The 20,463-nt window shown below is 32.4% G+C and overlaps 1 protein-coding gene and 1 long non-coding RNA gene across 6 annotated transcripts; one reads left to right on the forward strand and one right to left on the reverse strand.

The window, feature by feature from the left end:
* Nucleotides 1-104: 104 nt before the first annotated feature.
* Nucleotides 105-20,151, reverse strand: LOC111427942 (D-2-hydroxyglutaric acid dehydrogenase). 5 transcript variants are annotated; one of them, XM_023063314.2, is made up of 7 exons: nt 19,693-20,149; nt 6,281-6,461; nt 5,553-5,703; nt 5,231-5,428; nt 4,986-5,179; nt 804-1,428; nt 105-383 (listed from the first exon to the last, which is right to left on the reverse strand). In XM_023063314.2, exons 2-7 carry the CDS (start codon nt 6,440-6,442, stop codon nt 130-132), a joined length of 1,584 nt encoding a protein of 527 aa, XP_022919082.1. In that variant the 5' UTR covers nt 6,443-6,461; nt 19,693-20,149; the 3' UTR covers nt 105-129. The 5 variants fall into 5 exon arrangements, with proteins under 5 accessions (XP_022919082.1, XP_022919081.1, XP_022919083.1 ...); XM_023063313.2 differs by having other exon boundaries at nt 19,671-20,149; XM_023063315.2 differs by lacking the exon at nt 19,693-20,149 and adding an exon at nt 19,314-19,603.
* LOC139430267 (uncharacterized) lies at nt 13,317-15,266 on the forward strand. Its single transcript, XR_011640730.1, has 2 exons — nt 13,317-13,651; nt 14,677-15,266. It is a non-coding gene; the product is annotated as an uncharacterized lncRNA (long non-coding RNA).
* Nucleotides 20,152-20,463: the final 312 nt, after the last annotated feature.

Below are 20,463 nucleotides of genomic sequence, written 5' to 3' on the forward strand. Positions count from 1 at the left end.
ATCTATTAGCAAGTAGCAGCACTAATAACTCAATGATTTTAAATTTAAACAATTATTATTATTTTAAAATGTTTATTTCAACAAAATAAAAAAATATAACAATATTTATTTCTTCTAATAAGTTTATTTTTATTGTGGAAGAACCTTGTAAGGATTTAAGATATTATTAGGATCCAAAACTTTCTTTAAATCCTTCATAAGAGAAATGGCAGCCTCTGATTTTGAGTAATGGATATATTTAGGCTTGCGAAAACCAACTCCATGCTCAGCACTAACACTGCCTTTACGAGCGGAAGTGAACTCATAAACGTACGGCTCAATTTTCTTTAAAATTTCCTGAGAAAATTCTTTCAGACAAATATTTAAATGAATATTTCCATCACCTGTTAACAAAATTAAAAAAAACAAGAGTAATTAAGTTAATTAAGACGTTATGGGGTTTTATAAGGAAGCAATTTATATAATGATTAATGAACGAAAACGCCCCTTTGATTTTCTTTTAGTTCCCTTTTTGGTTTTTTGATTATTACATTTTATAATTCGACGTATAAATTGTGGAATCTAAACCCCCTGACGTTTCGTCGTTTATTATTCTGAGTATTCCAAATGGAGAAATGGAAAGGGAATGAAAAAGGGGGAGAAACCCCAACACCACACCCTACTGGCACAATTTTCAAATGGCAACCACCCCAACGGTTGTAGTAAATCAAATTAACCCACCCCAAATATCGTGATTTTCTTTTTTCTATCCTTTATTCTTTTTTTTGTTTTATATAAAATTAAAATAAAAATTAAATTCTTACCAACATGTCCATATCCGCAAATTCTAAAAACTTCAGGATCTTTTAATCGTTCCCGTAAATCTTCCACGATAGCATAAAATTCTTTAACAGGATATGATAAATCATATTTAAAAACGTATCCATCACACAATAACCCTTCAGTTATTCTTTCTCTTAAAGCCCAAATTGATTTCATTTTAGAATCTTCATTAGTAACGGTTCCGTTTAAAACAATTCCTTCGTTCATGACTTTTTCTAAAAATAAATTCATTTTTTCTTCGTCATGAGCCAAATTACTTCCTTGGGTTTCGATTAAAATATAAAATGGGTAAATCCCAATTGGCGATTTCATCCCGTAGTAAGTTGAAACAACGTCCAATGATTTTTCGTCGATTAATTCAAATGATGAAAGAATTTCGCCTAAATTACTTTTCGCCATTTTAAAAGTTTTTAAAATATCTTCAAAACTGTTAACACCGAGATATGCTACGTTTAAAGCTTTCGGTTTCGGTGGACATTGAATAGCTATTTTGGTTATAAATCCCAATGTTCCTTCTGAGCCAATAAAAAGATGTTTTAAATGATAACCGGTGTTATCTTTTTTTAACGTCGATAATAAGTCGAGGATTTCTCCGTTTGCTTTTACCTGAATTAGAAAAAAAAATGTTAAAAAACGATTAAAAAGAAATAAAATTAAATTTAAATCGATTAAAATGAATAGTGGTATTTTTCGATACCAAACCCAATAATCATGGTGATCAGAGAGCAGAGGAGGTACTTCCTCTGAAAGAAATGGACGTGTCTAATGGGTACCTTCGAGGTCTTCGGCGATTGTCGGGTTGAGAGAGAAAGGAATCAAGCGAGCGTAGTGTATGGGTAAAAGAACGTTCAAACGATTGGAGCGTGGAGATGGGGTATAAGAAGAGGAAATCGCTGAGGAGGACGCTGACCCCAAAAGGTTTCTTAACAAAAATAAAATGAAGATTGGATAGAAAGTATAAAGAAATAAGATGGATTAAAATATAAATAGTCTTTGTATAAAAGTTTATTAGTACTTTTACTTTCTTAGATCTTAGAAGATTTTTTGCATTTCTTATTAATATGGAACTAGCTCTGATGTAGGGTAAATGCAACCGAAATCGTTGACTTTGAATGTAAAGTTATAAGTAGAGTTAAGTTAAGACGTACAAGCATAATATTTTTCTTTCGTGCAACAAAATCGTTTCTAAAAAGTGAAGAAAATGGTAATCAGAAATGGTGATGAACGTTCCATCACACATATTATATAATTTTTTGATATCAGAGACATAAATTATTTTGGTCTTATTTCTGCCATAGTGACTTTTTCGTTAATCTCAGTTTTCCAATAAATTTTCTGACATTACCTTATTGGTTTCAACACTTTTCCTACCACTTTCTCTTTTTTATGAACATTTGCATCTAAAAACTGTGTTTTGCTATGTTTTGTATTCAATTTTTGACATGTCTCTCTTTCTTTTTTTTTATTATATGTTGTTCTGGATCTTCCTGGTTTAATTTGTATTAGGTATTCAAGCATTAAACAGACATTGATACAAATTTATCTAAAAATTCTGCACATTTAGAAGTTTTGAGTACTTTATCTTCTAGATGCAGGTCGCTTTCTATCAGCACATAATTGTATAGAGATTTAAGTTTCAATTTGCAAATTACTTTGCAGAAAGATTCAAATATTTAATTTTATATAAATATAAATTCTAGCTTGCATAAAGATTTTGGAACCAGTTTGAATGAAGATTTTTGTACCTAATTGTAACAATTTCCAAGTCTCATTTTGAAAAATTAATTTCAAGAAGAGTGTGACCAAGTCTTATAAAGAAACTGTGATAAAAGTGTTATATGTATTGTCAAAACTAATATTTGACGAAATAGATTACACGAAGCGACTTTGCTTGAATCGCAAAATGTATTCTGCTTTGAAGATATAACATTACTATGCTGAAATAACCCGTCAGTAAATATTAAAAGAATTTCTTGGAAAATCTGATGATAATAATTACTCAACACGCAATAAATTCTGTATTTGGGAATTGGGAGTGAATTCATCTTGTTGATTCGTTATCTGATAGATAGATCTTAGGTCCAAAAATTAACTCGTACTAGGCAGATTAATGGAAGAGTGTCGCAACTTTCACATCGATGGCGACCTGTAGCTTTATACATATATCTTGCAGTGGAATTTTGAATGATACTTTTGATTTTACGTTCAAGCATGAACTTAGACTTAATGCAACCAAGTCAGCTATGAGTTTGGAAATAAATGTGATACTTTGATTAAACATGTTGGGGATTGAGGTTGGGAGACTTCCGATACCATTAGTTGCTAAGACCAGGAATTTAAGTTTAATCATGGATAACAAATTTGGATAAAAAAACTAATGTCAAAATATGTCATTTCTATTGTACATTCACTAAAACTGTACGATCATGGAAAAATTCTAAGGACTTCAACTATTAAAATAATTAGACGTCGAAACGATAAGCCTTTAGAAAATTAGATAATGCCTTTAAGATTGCGACTAAAGGCATTATCTAATTTTCGTATGGTTATGGACAAACTTGTAAGTTGTTCTTCCAGTATTACGAAAATCATAAAATTTTCTTTTTTAAAAATCTCTCTTATTGAATAATTCGATTTTTACCAAAAATTTCCTTACCTATATTTGGTAGCCTCGCAAAGTAACTTGATTGTTATCATGATCACAACAGCAAAGTACATTTTTTATAATAAAACAGCATCAAATTTTTTGGCATAAGAACCGTTGAACTAGCTGTTGAAAGGCACAAAAGTTTGCAAAAAACATATTTTGCAAACACGAATCAAAAATGTAGACAATTTTGGTTACTTTTCCAAATCGACAACATTAATATAATTTAGATCGCACACAACATATGCTAATTGGTGATGATTAAAGTACAACGAACGATCACTAACTTTGGTATTATTGTTTCTATAATTGAGTGTGAATAAAGTAATGAATAATATATTATTTGGATTGCGGAGCACCAAAACATTCATCTTTTATTAAAAAATGTGGCTGGAAATAGCTCCATGAAAGTGGAGGAAGTAGAAGAAATCGTAATCGTGGTACACAAAGTTTGCTAAACTATGCAGAATAGACAAAATTACAAAATTGTATTTGTTGCAGAGATATCCTTATTTATAAGGTTCAGAAAAAAACGTCAAAATTAAATTAAGGTGCCTAAATTCTAAAATTATTTTTGTTCCTTGCCATGTTCCTTACTTTTTCTTGGCCGTCTTCCAATTATTCCTATTTGCATCAATTTTTTGAGGATTCTCTCTTCTGGTATTCTGTTTATTTTCTATTTTACTCACTAACGGTATTTGATCTAAGTCATATTTTATGGTTTCGTTTCTAATTTGATCCTTTCTAGTTTGTCATTTTTGATTTATGTTTATCTTTCATCGGCCATGTTTCGGCTCCATAAGGGTCGGTGTACATATGGTTTTATAGGTTTATTGATTCTTATTTTCATTTTACCTATAATTGTGTTATTGATTGTCCATCATTCCATTTTTGCTAATTTATTTGTACATTTATTTTCATTTTCTTCCCCTTTCGTTATGTGAATAATCTTGGTTTCTCCCACATTTATTAGCATTACTTCTAAGTAGGCTTGCCAGATGTTAATTTTTCCATTTTTGTACCTGCTATTAGCAAGTTCTTGAGGACGATGAGAAATGAAACAGCAGCAGGAGTAGAAAATATGCCCGAAAACTTTAATTTGGAGAAAGATATACAACAAAGACTGCTATACCATATATACATATATACCTATATATTATATTATATGAAATATTAATTCATGGTTTTAATCAATTCATGATTTTAAGAAAAATGGAGAAATATAATGAAACATAATGATCTAAAATTTGTTTAAAAGTAGTTTTGTGAACTCGGGACATTTTACATCAATCAAAAATTTACAAGAAAATCAGTACATAAAATCAATAAAAATATTAATTATTTGTTTAAGTTACTCCTCAAAACATTTATGATCAATTCTTAAGAGTAAGACTTGCATTTCTTTGTAGATTTTGCAATTTGTTTTTGCATAATCAGCAGTTAACATGTATTGCATTTTTTCTATTCAACGTAAATAATATAAAAGTACAAATCACGTTTTTTTATTAATACTTACCACTTCCAATCCAAGAACACTCCCATGTAAATTTCCATACCTCAGCAATCTTAATCCACCAGCATTCGTAGAAACATTTCCTCCAATATGACAAGAACCTTTCGCGCCTAAATCCAACGGCATCATAAATCCTTTTTCATTAACGTAATTTTCAACGTTTTCAAGAATACAACCAGCTTCAAGAACGGCAATCCCTAAATCAATAACATTTCTTTACATAAGTTACATTTAAAATTATTTTTTACCAGAAATGTCATCAAGTGAAGATATAGTATTCATTAAACTCGTTGTGATGATAACTTCATCAAAAACGGGGACCGAGCCGCCCACTAAACCTGTATTGCCCCCCTGGGGACACACCGCCAGTTTATTTGCATTGCAAAACGATAGAATTTTCGATACCTCGATCGTTGACTTTGGTTTGAGGACACATTGACTATAACCTTTGATTAAAAAAATACATAAATCAACTTGAAAAGAAAAGTCTTAAATGTTAATGTTATGAGATGGAGAATAATGAATGATGATGAGAAAAAGATGATACAATTTTCAATATTTAGTGCGTACCTCTCACAGATTTTATCCAATCTACATTAAAACCACTACATTCCTCGCTATCAGTTATAACTCGATGATCTCCTAAAAGCCGTTTAAAAAAATCTATGTGATCTTTATCTAATTTAGTGTAGTTCCCACGTTTCACATCTTTATAACGATCCTAAAAGAAAAAAAAATTGTTTGAAAGAATTTGCTGATGATATGTCTAGAAGTTATCAACAAAAGAATCTGTATATCTCAGATTTCATTCTTCTTATTAAATTTCAATTTCTTTTTAATTATATTTCTAATTTTATATTAAATTTTTATTTATAAAATAAATAATTATTGTGGGTGTGAAATATGAAAAGCCCCCTTGTAAAGGTGTTCGATACTAAACGACGAGGAGAGAAAATGGAGGGGTTTGAATAGAATTAAAACGGAAGCGAATTAATACAACTCCCCTTCTCGTTCGAAAAGTTGACCACTTATGCCCCACGGAGCATGAGGGAGAAAGAGAAAGACAAAAACTGTAAGATGGCTAAGAGATAGAAAGAGAAACGAAAAAAAAGTCACCACCTCTCTTCGTTATAGTTATATCTCAACCTTTCTTTGTATGTTTTTCAGAGTTTAAAAGGGGAGTAAAGTGTAAAGAGAGTGTGAGGAAAAAGGGGATGTCGGGTTTTGGTGGGAGGGAAATTGAAGCGAAACAGATTTAACTAATGGGGAGTTGAGAGAGAGAAGTTACCCAACCTTACCTTCGTTAGCTCGGGGACACCTGTTGATACATGCCTGACGAACGTTTGCTGGCGATGCGAAGTTATTATTAGACGATGCGATAGGAATGATGATAACGATGCCACTAGCGACGGCGTTGGTAGCGATGATGATGATAAAATTCTTGTGGCGAGGTTGTTCATTATTGCGAATTAGATGTGTCTAATTGTAAGTAGAAAAGAATTGTTAGAAACGGTTAAATATAAAAGAATCGTACAATATATAACGGAAAGCGTTTAAAAAATTATTTGATATGGTTAAAAAAGAAACACTTTCTCCAACAAAGCTTAAAATCTGTTTTTGAAACAACTTGATTCTTACCTAAATGTTCTAGAAAAAATTAACTTTTTTGTTATATATAAAACAAACTTCGTACTTTGGTGCGAACAAAATAATGCTTTTTATAACAATGCGTCCGTTCGTGACCAACGTGGCTCTATTTATACTAGTTTTTGATAAAAATTTGTTATATATAGATACGTCATTTTGTACAGGTGTACTAAAATTAAACACATAACTTATTTGAATTGGCTTCGAGTTATTTTTCAATCCTTAGGAATCTACAATTTATTGAAACTACTCGACTACAACTTAAAATTTTGAATTCCTTATCAAAACGGAGTTAGAATATAACGAGACAGGGAGTAAGTATCTATCAGAGTTAAAAAAGGTGCCCATAAAAGGTGATGTGGAAGATTTTTGTCTTAGAATACATAATGTTTTTTATCATCAACAACTTATTATACAATTTCTGCAAGAAGATTCTTTTGGGCATATAAAAACGTTTCATACAAAAACGTCCTGATATTATAAATAAATAACATGATAAAGATAACCAACGTATGAAATCTCAAACACAGAGTGGTTTAAGCTTTAAGTTGAACTCGAGATGTAGATGATGATCTCGATGATCATAGAAACATATATCATTTATTGTAATCTTCAGTACGATTGTTGGTATTCCTGCTCTTGTTCTGACCAGAATTTGAAGTATGTTTTATATCTTCCATTATTTTCAACAACTTTTTGGTATTTTTGGTTACAAGTGTTCTTAGTTATTGTCTTGTAATCATGTAAAGTTATCTTTAAAAAATAGATTGACTCATCAAATTTATGGCATTTATAGTATTTCTTGTATATACGTGTGATATTCTACTAGAAACATGTAGAAACCTCAAAAGCTGATGACTCATTTTCTAAGAATAAACGTGTGTTTCTTTGATAATCATGAGTGACTTAAAAAAGTATTTCAATAATTCAAGTATTTAATAAAATATAAAGTCAATAGTGATATCGAAATATTTAACATTATTACTCAAATATATGTAGTTGTGGAACTAACAACAATAATTTATTTCTTTCTCTAGAAGATGAACACGATTTACTTCAATTAGAATGTAATTCCTTTCATGCTCGTAAAATTATTTTCCACTGCTCCCTGAAACCTCTCCGAATTTCTTGGAAAATTAGTTTTAATCTTTAACATTACCCTCATATCCGCTGATATTATCAAACCATGATGTAATAGATGTTAATCGTGACTTAGTTTGAAGTTACGTCAATTAAAAATGAGTTTTATAAGATTTTAACAGCACATGCATTGACAGATATCGCTAAGTATTTAACCGATAGTTAATGGACTCAAGACTTCATTGAGATTTTAATAAAGACAAGTTAATAAACGAATGCTAATCTATGCCTCATCTAGCGTTAACCGAATGTTAACTCTAAGTTAAGGTAGTATTAAAACAAAAATGGATTCCATAAAGCTCATCGGCAAACAGTATCACCGTAACTAGAACAACCTCACCAGATCGATTAGTTAACTTCACGTTACTTCAAACGAATAGCGGTATTAAAACTGAAATCGTAATTAAATATTGTAAAAAATTAAATCAAAGATATCCCAAGTGACGTTATATTCAGATCAAATTAATTTAAAAAACATTAAATCGCACACTAATTAACACCGAGGTACGCTAATCGAGTGTTAACTATGAATTATCGTCGAGATACATCAAAAATGGGTTTATAAAATTTTAACGTCATATTAACCTTAATCGCTTTCGTAATAAAGCATTATAAACGCGATAATTAATTAAATATTGATTTTTTACATATCATTAACGTCACAATCAATCAAGAACTGATATTATCAAAACATGATTTTGTACTAATATGAAGGTTGACATCATCATCATTAATAGACTTTGTTTTGCGTCTGTGCATTTAAAAATGTGTTCTATAAAATTATTATTCACCATTAACCTTCTATTAACTTCAGCAGATTTCTACAAACATTAATAGTATCTAGTAACTTTAACTGATCATTTATCGATCGTGATTAATTATTTTTCAAATATGAGTTAAACGATAGCTTATCAAATATGGCCTTAAAACCCAGCATTTTCGATGTATTATTCAAAATGGGTACTATTTTAATCGAATCTAATCAAAATTAGCATGATTTTAATCGAACGTTAATCGATAGCTGTCGCTATTTGAACTTAAACACGCTTTTATAATACTTAGTTATCGTAAAGTCACGATAGCCTCAAAATTCGAAATCCCGACCACATCTCAAAATTCATCAATATTTGAAACAAAACGATTTTCATAAAAAATAGAATATCTAAATCTTTAATTAACCTTTTATATAATCTTAGGCTTAAGACAATATGTACTTTCATTTATCCCAATGTGATGAACACAAAATTTTAGTCAAATAATTTGTCATAATTGAAAGGTTTTGTATCCGAATGAAAAGAGGTTGGAGTTAATTTGAAAGTCGCAACTTCAACCTGTTGCTGCCACCTCTGGCAGTAATGTAAGTTTCAATAGAATCAAAAACCACTACTTTGTACTAAGCACCTCTGTTATGGATAATTATGTAAGATAGGTTGATTTGTTAAAAGTAATGTCCAACATTTTATCGATAATGTTACTATTAGTAAGTGATGAGTAACAGATTGAGCAAAAAGAATTTTGGTCTTACAAAAAGATTCGTTATACTCAAATTACCAATTTGGAATTATGTTTGCAAGGATTTCGACCAAATTTAGTACCAATCCACAGGAAAAAAATTATTATCCCTAAAAATCTTGGTTATTGTTATTAACTTTATTTTTGAATGACAGATAATAAATCGCTAAAAAGTTTAATAAGCAGCAATTTTGAGTCCATTTTGAAGCATCCAATTTTATATGTAGATATCGATTTCTGTACCGAGTATTTAGTATTATGCTCTTAACAAAACGAGTTTTGAAAAAAAATTACAGTTGTTTTGCAGGCAATCAATAATCACTGCAAAAACGGCGGTAGTTTGAATTTTTCATATGCTTCAAGTGAAATACTCAAGCGGCAGGAAAAGAAGATGAATTACAAATACCTAAAGCTAGGTATTACTCTATCCTTCAAATTTTTGTCTAGTATGGAGGTCCAGTATGTAAAAAGTTTGAACTCATATACAAGCTCGTCTAACGAAGGCAAAATTATTTTTGGATTGTTGTAAAGAATTAACTTCAGCCATTTCATTTTGTGATACGCGAGGATTGCAATCCAAATTTTGTCAGACGGTTTTTGGCTAACTCAATCATATTGGTTTTGCTACAAGTTAATACAAAGTAATTGAAATCGAATGTCATCTTCCAAAGTTTCTCAGGCACATCTTAAATAACAACCAGGACACTATTTACCTTGAAAAACTAAACCTTATAGTAAGTCATCTAATCCTTTCTTCTTGCTTTGAGGTAATCTTTCTATCAACGTTATTTTAGTAAAAGAGTGCAAATTAATTGAAAGTTCGGAATAATTATTTTGGAAAAAGCAAATAGTGCTTCAACTTAAGTAAAGTTTGGCAAGATTCAGAAAGTTAGAAGTGACGTGATATAATAAATAACTTTGACGTTATCTTTTAGCGTTATCTGTATGATTTATCGGAAAGAAGCTAATCATTAAGTCCCAAAGGTTAATGATATTCTTTACTTCAACCCATGATTCTAACCTAATCACGTTAGGATTAGGTTGGGTTGATTTGGGATGTCATTAAGTTTTTGGGTCATCAAAGAATTGTTTTGGCATTTAATATTGGATTCTATTAATTCGCAGGTTATTAATTGTATGTTGTTTAGGAGATGTTATACATTACAATACAAGTTACATAAAATAGTATAGTAACCTGAATTGTGTGAAGAAATAACTACACTACACGTAACATCCAAAATGTCAAAAATTATGTTAATAACATCGGAAATTTTATGTATTATTTATTGCTCATTGTGTAGTAGCCCGCCTAAAAGCAGTTTTTCTGCATAACGGAAACACATTTCAATCTATATACCTGTTGCGTACGGCGCCAGCGCCATTGCACATCACTTGTAAAAGCATTTCGTATAAAGATGGAGCAAGATTTTTGGAGTTTCCATATTTTCATGAAAAAATTACATGAATGCTAAATAGATATTATAAACTACAATGCAATATGTGCTCAAAAAATCTATTTTCTACATTCCTATTTATGCTTTTTCCGGAAAGCATGGCTCAGTTAACGATGATCTTGGAGAACGCTTTCACCAGGAAATTTGAGAAGCGACATTAAGGCTGGCGCCACACTTGACAGAAATTGCGTCGCGCTAATTTAGTCGCGTAAATTTCGACACAAAAATTGTCGGCGAAATATACATAGTTTTTATACTATACAGGATGTACAACACAGAAAGATTTATAAATGTAGTGCAGAAATGTATATTTACTTGTAATGTCTTGTAATTGACAGGTTAATAAGACATCATCAAAATTGGGTCCATCTCGTCTTCTACACACAAAATCAAACAAACAGCAAAATCATAAAAACTAAGAATAGCATTGAGTTGAGTGTGAGATATCATAATTTTATACTGTAAACGCAGTGGAAATAGAATATATTATATATTTTTGTTGCTTAGCTATGAAACTAAAAAACTTAGGATTTCTCAGTATGTAAATGAGATTCGTATCCTAGATGAGATATATGACTTTGTTTCCTAATGTTGCTGAGCATGAAGTTAATCGAGTTTTATGAGAGAAAATTTGCATGTTTTTTTAATGTTCTAATTATATGGTAACGTGCCTAGAACTTACAAAATCCTAAAACTAATAACAGACCAAAGTAGACAAATACAAGTATATACATATAGAAGAAATGAAGTTGTTTATTTATGATCAAAATCAGTGTTACAATGTTTCGTGCAACCTTGGTGGTCTTTATTAGGAACGACGCCAGTCAGAGGATTATGATTTAAGGAGTGAAGTGAAATGGATCATATTATGACCTAGGAAAGAATTTTTCTTTGAAGCAGCAAAAACTTATACTAAAGTATCTTAAGACGTAATATCTAGTAGTATCTTTTAATCCATTCATAAACTTCTCCCCAAACAAAGCAAAATCAAGAAGCTTTTAATCCCCCCATCATTCGGTCATACGTCATAACGCGCTGACGTACGCGCGATTACGAGACCTCCGGTTGGAAGATTACGATATTCGCTTATTATTCGAGGGAAGATCAAAGCGGCGCGGCGGTCTCTAGCGATCGAGTCGCCCGCGGACGGCCGAGGCCAGAGGGGCGCAAGCGCCAACGCATGCGTACCGAGGCAAATCGGCGCCGTTCGTATCATTGGCCTCGCGCGCGAATGCGCTAATCTATCATCGCGGGCACCCGCGAAGGGACGAGGCGTGGGGGATGGAGGGGAACGCGTATCCCCCGCTACCGCCCCCGTTACATGCAAATTGGAACGTGACGACGTGGAGGGGTTGTAGCGTATGTTCCCCGCGCCCAATTAAATTGTGAATTCCGGTACGATGATCGTTTCGTTTTGTTTTTTTGTTTCTCCCCCACCTTTTCAAGCAGTATCTTGATGCATATATAATAATTCAAAAATAATTAAAATGTGGATATAAGTACTTTTAGAGAATTTAGGCCATAAGATAACATAAAACATTACTTTTTCGTACATGTTTTATTTGATCCAGATGTTTTGAATTCGAATTTGATTTAAATGAAAACTTTCATAGACGTGGAACAATGCGATTTGTTTCCTAGTAATTTGCATTCGACTACGTAAGATTCCATTGAATGCATGAGAATGCACTAATTTGCATATACTAAAATCTTGTTGTACAGGAAGATTGGGATCAGATTAAAATCGTCTCATTAAAACCCCACATTCATGGATTACTGGTTTAAACTAGTTATTTTTCGTCGCTTTCTTCATTCTGCTCAAGTTTTGGCAAAAACTTCCACAAGGAAAGGGTACAAATCAAAAATTGCTAATGTCAATGAAAAGAACACGTTCTGCCATTTCTTGTAGGATAAGCCCTATTATGTGAAGGAGCACATGTTAAGAGTAAAAACAAGTTGGAGAAGACCCTAAGTCTTCAAGTTGAAAAGAAGGATTACATAAACCGACATAATTCCATCATTGTTATTGGTTTGCCAAACAAGAAATTTAGGAACACTTGTAAAAACAAAGTGAAAAAGCTTGATTTCGTAAAGTTGAAAAAAATTGGATTGCTATTAATTAAATTTTTGATCTTGCTAAATAAATTGCGTAAATCCTAAATCAAAACATCATTTTGCCCAATTCTTTTTCAGGTTCAAAAAGTTCTTAAATACTTAATTGTTTCATTTAATGCCTAATTAAAGCGATAACTTATCGTCTTTATTATTTCCGTGATAAGTAATCAGTGAGAATGCGCAGCCAGGCGACTTCAACGTGATCGGCGTTGACGAAATCAACTCGTCCGAGATTAATTCCGGCAGCGACCTCTCATCGAAACGAAAACAAACATCCAATCAGCCTGGGAACGAGAAGGAATTGCGCAGAAGCAACGATGGACACGCCATACTCAAAGCGCACTAGATGTTACATAATAGCCCCAACTATTCGGATTGGGGCCGTCCCCTCCTCTCCCCACCACACCGCTCTTTACGTTGAATAAAAACCGAATCGCTTCATCTCTTTTTGACTGTTACCGGTGAATGGGTGGTGTGATAAAGAGGAAACGTGAGGTTTCTTTTTTTTCTTTCGACGTCGGAGGCTTCGAGAGCGAACGACCTGAAAGCTCCGCCTGCCTTCTTTGATGCTATTGGAAGCGTGCACGACCAATGGGGGAACGGGGATTAACCTCGCGTCGAGGGATCGTTCTACATGGGAAGCTCCCAGTTGCGTTTCCTACCTAAACAGTAGAACTGTAAATGTTAAAAAAGTTTTGAACGTGAATTTCGGTTCTTTTCGAAAGTATAAAACGGTCTCACTCGGTTGTGAGTGTATTCGGTATGTTTCTCCAAGGAGTTTAAACGATTCGAGGAGAATCGGTGAGTTTACGTCAATCTATTAACCGTCCTAAACCCGTACGGCCATTAAAAAAAAATTGTAAATGACAGGCGGACGAGTCCATTCAGACCCCACCGGGTGTGGTCGCTAAAACAGACGCCGCCACGATCCGTTTCGCTTTTTTTTTTGTTTTACTTTTGTTTTGTTTGTTTACTCCTCGTTTACTTGCAATTGTTGCCCGAAAACCGAACGCAGTCGACTTGGATATTTCGCACAGTCGAATGCGATTTGCGGAGACGTCCATTTTGTAACGGATCCGATTTCGTCCGTTGATTAGCGATCGTCGGCGCGCATGTCTACCTACCTACTATACTAAATACGGGTCGACTCGAAAACGAAAATCGCTTGCGCGATTTAATAACGGTAGAGTAGGTAGGTGTTCTGACTGCCGCCGTGTATGTATTATAAACCGTTCGCCAACCGCGACCAACGTTACATTTGCCTCTTCCGGCGCCGCGCACGCAGCTCGATTCGATCTAACCTAACGCCCGGCTGTTGGGTCTGACCGCTTGCCTATACCTTTAGGGGGACCACCACCGATCCGTTTGCGACGTTGCCACATCTAAAAAAATACCCCACCATCATCATTATAACCTTTATTTATCCCGGGAAACTAGATTTTTTTTTCTTTCTTTTTTTGTATATATGTTTTTTATTTCTTTTCTGTCCTAGGAGGAAATGCACGCTAGATTTACATTAATTTACATTGATTTATACTGTTGTTTAGTTTTTAATTAAAATTCTGAATTGATAATGGTTTTAACGTTGTTTTATATATACAGGTGTTTCATTAAAAGTTTTTTGAGGATTTAACATTAGAACTTATAAAATAAGTTTTGTTGTAGATTTGCATATATTAGTTTGGTAATATAAACAAAAATGTTAAAATACTGGAATATTCTGCTGAGAAGGAATAGTTGTAAAGCGCTTATTTGCTTCATCCAATTTTTTCTTAATTTCATTTCAACATCATAAGCGTTAGATGATACTGTTATCTTAATTGCAGCAATGAGAAGTAAGCTACAAATACATCCTCAAAAATTCCAATATAGTAAAACCTCGATATAACAAGTAAAACTATTAGCACTAGAACTAACAATAGACCTAGAACTAGAAACTTTGGGATTTAGCCGCACGTCCCTCAAGGCGGCCAAACCCGAATGATTCTAGTTCTAGGTCTTGTGTTACTTCTAGTTTTACACTCGCACTATCACTAGAACTAACACAAGACATAGAACTAGAATCATTCGGGTTTAGCCGTCTTGAGAGACGTACGGCTAAACCCGAATGTTTCTAGTTCTAGGTCTTGTGTTAGTTCCACTCAGTTCAATAAAAATATACAACAATGCACCACCGAATATCAACTAAAACTAAAATTAACACTAGACCTAGAACTAGAAAGTTTCTGGTTTAGCCGTGCATCTTCAGATATTTGGAAGAGGATACAAAGGAATAACCAACAAATCAAAACCAAGCCTACTAAGGTGAAACTAACAAAAATATAGATCCATCAATCATTCTGTATGTACATCATTTTTGTAAATTGTTCATTATTACAATTCTGTTGTAAAGAATATAAAATGATGTTTTCTTTTATTCTATGCCATATTTTTTTAGTATCCATAAATACCCGTAATCCAACAAGAACCCTTTAAAACATAGTGGTTACATAAAGAGCTCACTTAATTATAATTTTTGTTCTATCCACACGTGTACCTAAACCGAAAGTTCGCAGTTTGTGCACATCTGCCTAAATAGCTTAAGTACTTTGACAAACTCAATTTTTTGTAAGAAGTCTGCTCCGTAAATTTAGGTGAAATATGGTTTGTCTAAATTAAGGTCTGATAAATCTTATGCCTCGTGTAATAAAATTTCTTCTGATGGAGGTTCGGAAATAAAACGAAGATAAACAAAAATATATACTTTATGGTCATGAAAGAGTGTAACTTATTTCATGATTATTGGTACGTACCTCAAAAGCTAGGCTGATTTCACAACATCCGTTGTAATTACTATAAAAATCTAAAAAGAAGTGAGCTTAATTTTGAGAAATTGTCCAAAATCTGACTATACATGGAATTGACGGAAAAGAAGTTCATCTAAAGAAGAGTCAATCGATGAGAGTAATACTAATATGATGATCATACTAAGCCATAGAATAGTAAGAAGTAAGAGAATAGTAAGTCTCGAAAATAATATTCAAATGAAGTGATAATTTTCTGATAATAAGTCTCAAAAATGACACCACATCTAATATTCAAATAAAGTGATGTGAACCTCAACATTTTCTGATGCAAAGTAATATTTTACTTTAAGCTGCTGAGAACCTTATACAGCAATTGAACAACAACGTAAACACCAAAGCGATGTGCCCGGTGTTGTATTACAAAAAAAACTTATCGTACCAGATGAACCTGCACAAAATGCAAAATTGGGCGGTGTGTATACTCTTGCTAGTATTAGCAAGAGAAATTACTTTTCTATCATAAAAAGATGTCATAAATAGATTGCCTTTCTTTTACTTTCTTAAGTATGAAGTATGTTAAGGGAAAGTATTGTAATCATACAAAAATTGACATCGACATTTTAATATATTTTGATGACCTCTGAATGCTAGTACTTTATCCTGCAGTTGGATGTAGACCTCTTTACTTGTTGAAATAATTTACTAATGATTGAATACTAAATTTTGAAATCGTGTAATTCGGCTTTGAAATCTTAATGGAAATTTTGAGTGTCCCTGTATATATATATGTACAGGGTGGGCAAATTTAGGTGATATTGTAGGCTATCTCAGAAACTATAAGAGATACGAAAAAAGGAGGGTTTTTTCGAAACTAATCCAATCCCGCAAACACCACTCCTCTATCTTCTTTTGTTTTTAAGTTATAGCCAAAAAGTCAAATTTTTGTGATTTCAAAAAATGCTCATATTTCGTTTATTTTTGAATTTACAGAAATGGGATTAATACGTTCTTAAGACACTTTTTAAGTAGAATATATTGATATTGAAAAATTTTAAACATACTTGACGATTTTTGAGATACAACACAAAGTTGTATTTTTTTTAAATACACACTACTTATTTATGATGTTAAAAGAGCATATTTTTAGCTTTCAAATGATGTATTTGCGGAAAAATGTGCGTTATTTTAACTTAAAAACAAAAGAAGATAGAGGTTTGGTCTTTGCGGGATTGGATTAGACTCTTTTTTCGTATCTCTTATAGTTTCTGAGATAGCCTATAATAACACCCAAATTTACCCACCCTGTACGCGTGTAAATACGATAACTCATGGTTATTACTAAAATTTTAGATTCGTATCAATTTTTGGACAAAATCCGTCAACCGGAAGTGGCACTTAACCTTAACACATATTGAATCTGTTTCATACAAACTTATACTTTAAATTCAAATATATGGTTAATATATGGATATATACAAATCGCTTAACCGGAAGTGCTACTTTATCTGATCACATAGTTAGCTTTTTCACACAAGCTGGGACTTTAATTTGAGATCAAATGTTATATAAAGTTTAATAATGTGAAAAGTGTAGGCCTCACTCCAGTTAATTTTGTCCACTGTTACTTTCACGGTGAAAATGTTGCACTTTATAAAATTAATAATATAAAAATGTTGGAGATAAAAATAGTCGAACAATTTAGATGACGTAGAGAAAATGTGGCTCATTTTCTCTACGAATTACACATTATAAAAGTGATAAATTACCATTAAAAATATGTTTAAAATATCCAATCTATTCTATCCTATTCCAAATTGTCTTGTGTTTCTATAAATAAGCAAACATGGATAAGATTAAAATCGGGTGGTCGGAATTTTTGTGTCCTTGTTGTGTCGCATATTGCCGCCATCTAGTGGCGAGTAGATAATCGAACCTTTATATAGTCTGCATAGATTTAATTAAACGAGATTTAACCAAGGCGATATGCACATATATAAATAAATATAATACATTAACATATTGCTAAAAATAGTCATGATGGATATAGTGGTTCTCAAAACTTGCTTTATCTTTATATACTTCGTTACCTGACAAATTGGAATTGTTTCGTTTTATTAATTTAAAATAATATTCAAACGTAGCGAAAATTGCGGAAATCGTCATACTGTTGAATAATTATCGAGATAAAATTAAGATATATGATTTTCATTAAGTGTATTAACAATTTGTCTTCCTATATATGGCAGCTATAGATCACTCTAATATTTCATCGGACTGTTGCAACTCTAAGGGCCGCTCGTAAACAACAACCATTCGGCTTTATAAACAAAAGCTAGAAACTATAAAGATGACTGTGTAATATTATGAGCTGTTAGGAAGTGTTCGCGAAGAAGCACTTAAGTTTAGCATGATGGCCTTGATCGCTCACCTTGTCTCTTGCAACCGCAAGATTTTATATCTCCGGTTACAACTTTTAGTAATAAGGTCCTTTCAATCCGTTACTAATTTATGACACTTAAATCAATCACTAAAAGCGATATTATTTTAACGATATAAGTGCAACACTTTAATTTTATATTTCAAAACTTCACAATGTGAACAATGTTATCGTCTGTTTCACTATGCATTAGGGATTATAATATAGGCTAATTATCTCATGTGTAGCTATTATCTCTTCCTTCCTGCCCGTCATTAATACAGTAAAACTGTTTTAAAACATACCTCCTTTGTATTGATTTTATGATTAACTTCAAGAAATAATAAGCGTTTTCTTGGTTTGAACAAATATTCAATCTAATCGAGTCCAACATGTTTCAATTTGTCTATGATTTAATTGGATGGAGTTAAATTAGGAACTATATATATCAGTTTCAGAAATATCCAGTTTAAAACACTTTGTTATATTCTAGTAGTTTATCCTGTAAACAACAAATTCTTTATTTATTTTATTGGTTGCATACAGTGTACAAATTGGAAATATTTGTACAACATCGTTTCAAAATGTATCATCGATTTCCAAAGTAATAGTATTCTTTCAACTAACTTCATGGGAATGTGTCGTCTCAACAATTCTAATTATATATAGAGTAGAGCAGTCTACATTCAGCTTTCTTATATTTTTATTTTTACACAAATAAATATATCTACAAATCATCTATAAACATACCTATGTCTATTTATTGTAGTTTTCCTAATATTGGGGAATTTATCAAAACATGCACGGAATGCCAGAAAAAGTTTGGTTTATTTATTAGAAGACCATGGAATTTTGACAGTTTTTACTAAAAAAGTTATTACGAACCAGTTACGTGGGACACCTGTATATATATAATCTTAATTTTCAGTATCTGATTACTATATCAGATATCTAATTACTGCAAATATAAAATAAATAATAAAAATGTATACATTGGAACAAATTAATATATACATATATTAATTTGTTATTAAAGATTGATGATAATGTTAAATTAAAGCCTTTTTGGGATACATACCTAAAATTATGGCACAACACAAATCTAATTTTTACTATGTAACAATAAATTAATTAAAAAGCTCAAATTTTTATGTAAACACAATTTTAAAAATTTACTCAACTTTTGTATAACTTAAATCCACATTTTAAACTTTAAATTCTACTTTAATTACTTTTTAAGCTTTCGTTTAACTGAGCTTACCGTAAAAATATAAGGAACGAACTGAAAACGTGGCATACACAATATGACACTGAATACATTAAAAAAAATCTTATAAAGCTTATTTTTATATCTCTTGCATAATAATGTGTTATCTTATCCTCTAATGCTAAACAAACAAGTTTATTAAATGCATTTGTTAAATATACAGTGCAATTTATATTTATTAGTTGCTATTGATCAAGTACTTGTTCGTGTTAAAACAACTGAATACACCAAAAACAAAAGAATGAATAAAAAAAAAAAAGAATGAAACAAAAAAAAAAGAAAGAAAAGGAGGGAAATGTTAAATCATTGTAGTTCAAAGAATAGATATAATACTTATAAGATTATACGAACAAATTGATTCTCAAACACCAACCACCCTCAGGTTTCCGTTCATCGCCTTTTTCTTTGAAAACGAGTGGGTTCTTATCCGGACATAAGATCCGGGAATCCAGAAAAATGTTATATCCAAAAAGAGAGAGAACGCGTTGCTTAGGCAACCGTACCGACCGTCAGCTGTTTCGCAGCGTCACCAGGCCACCGCCACCCGCGATAAGATAACCACAGCACGACAACCTTCGATATTACACCACGCACACACTCACTTTATTTATAATCCTTGCGCACGCCCATTCCTTTGCGCTTCTCAATCATCGTCCGTTGTTAAAATAAAAACTCGTTTCATCTCAATGATAGTTAACAATTACTCGCTTCCATTTCCAATAAAACTTAATGTAACTATTTGGTGAAAAATGGTAAGAACTTTGTTTTCGAGTAGAGCACGACGCGTTGCCAGCTGAATTAATACCAACCGAAAGACGGACGAAACGAAAACGGTTTCGATTCACTATCGTTCTCTTTCCCTCGCACTGTGTCATGCGGCCACGTTCTGAAAAAAGATGGAAGTATTGGAGTTTTTGCTCGGTGTGAGCGAGATGGCTGGATCATTTTGTGGATGTATGCTGAGCCGCGTGGGTTGAAAGTGAGGGGGAAAACGGCCGTCGGTTTCGATCGATCTCTTCTCGTCATGTTGGTTGGCGAGGAAATCCAACAGATATTTGGAGGAAGCAAAGAGGATGACGATGACGACGACATCGAACGTCGTCGGTTGCTTCGGTTCCTCTTCCGCGGTCGGTGTCGGAGGAAA

The sequence above is a fragment of the Onthophagus taurus genome, chromosome 6 (genome assembly GCF_036711975.1).
Source record: "Onthophagus taurus isolate NC chromosome 6, IU_Otau_3.0, whole genome shotgun sequence".
NCBI classification, from domain to species: Eukaryota; Metazoa; Arthropoda; class Insecta; order Coleoptera; family Scarabaeidae; genus Onthophagus; species Onthophagus taurus.

What these genes read in the sequence shown, in the direction of transcription:
- LOC111427942 (XM_023063314.2), bottom strand. Translation starts at nt 6,442, where the DNA reads ATGAACAACCTCGCCACAAGAATTTTATCATCATCATCGCTACCAACG. An exon ending in TTGGATAAAATCTGTGAGAG is followed by an intron (nt 5,429 to 5,552) that starts GTACGCACTAAA and finishes TTTTAATCAAAG; the next exon opens with GTTATAGTCAATGTGTCCTC. An exon ending in TTGCGGATATGGACATGTTG is followed by an intron (nt 384 to 803) that starts GTAAGAATTTAA and finishes TTTTGTTAACAG; the next exon opens with GTGATGGAAATATTCATTTA.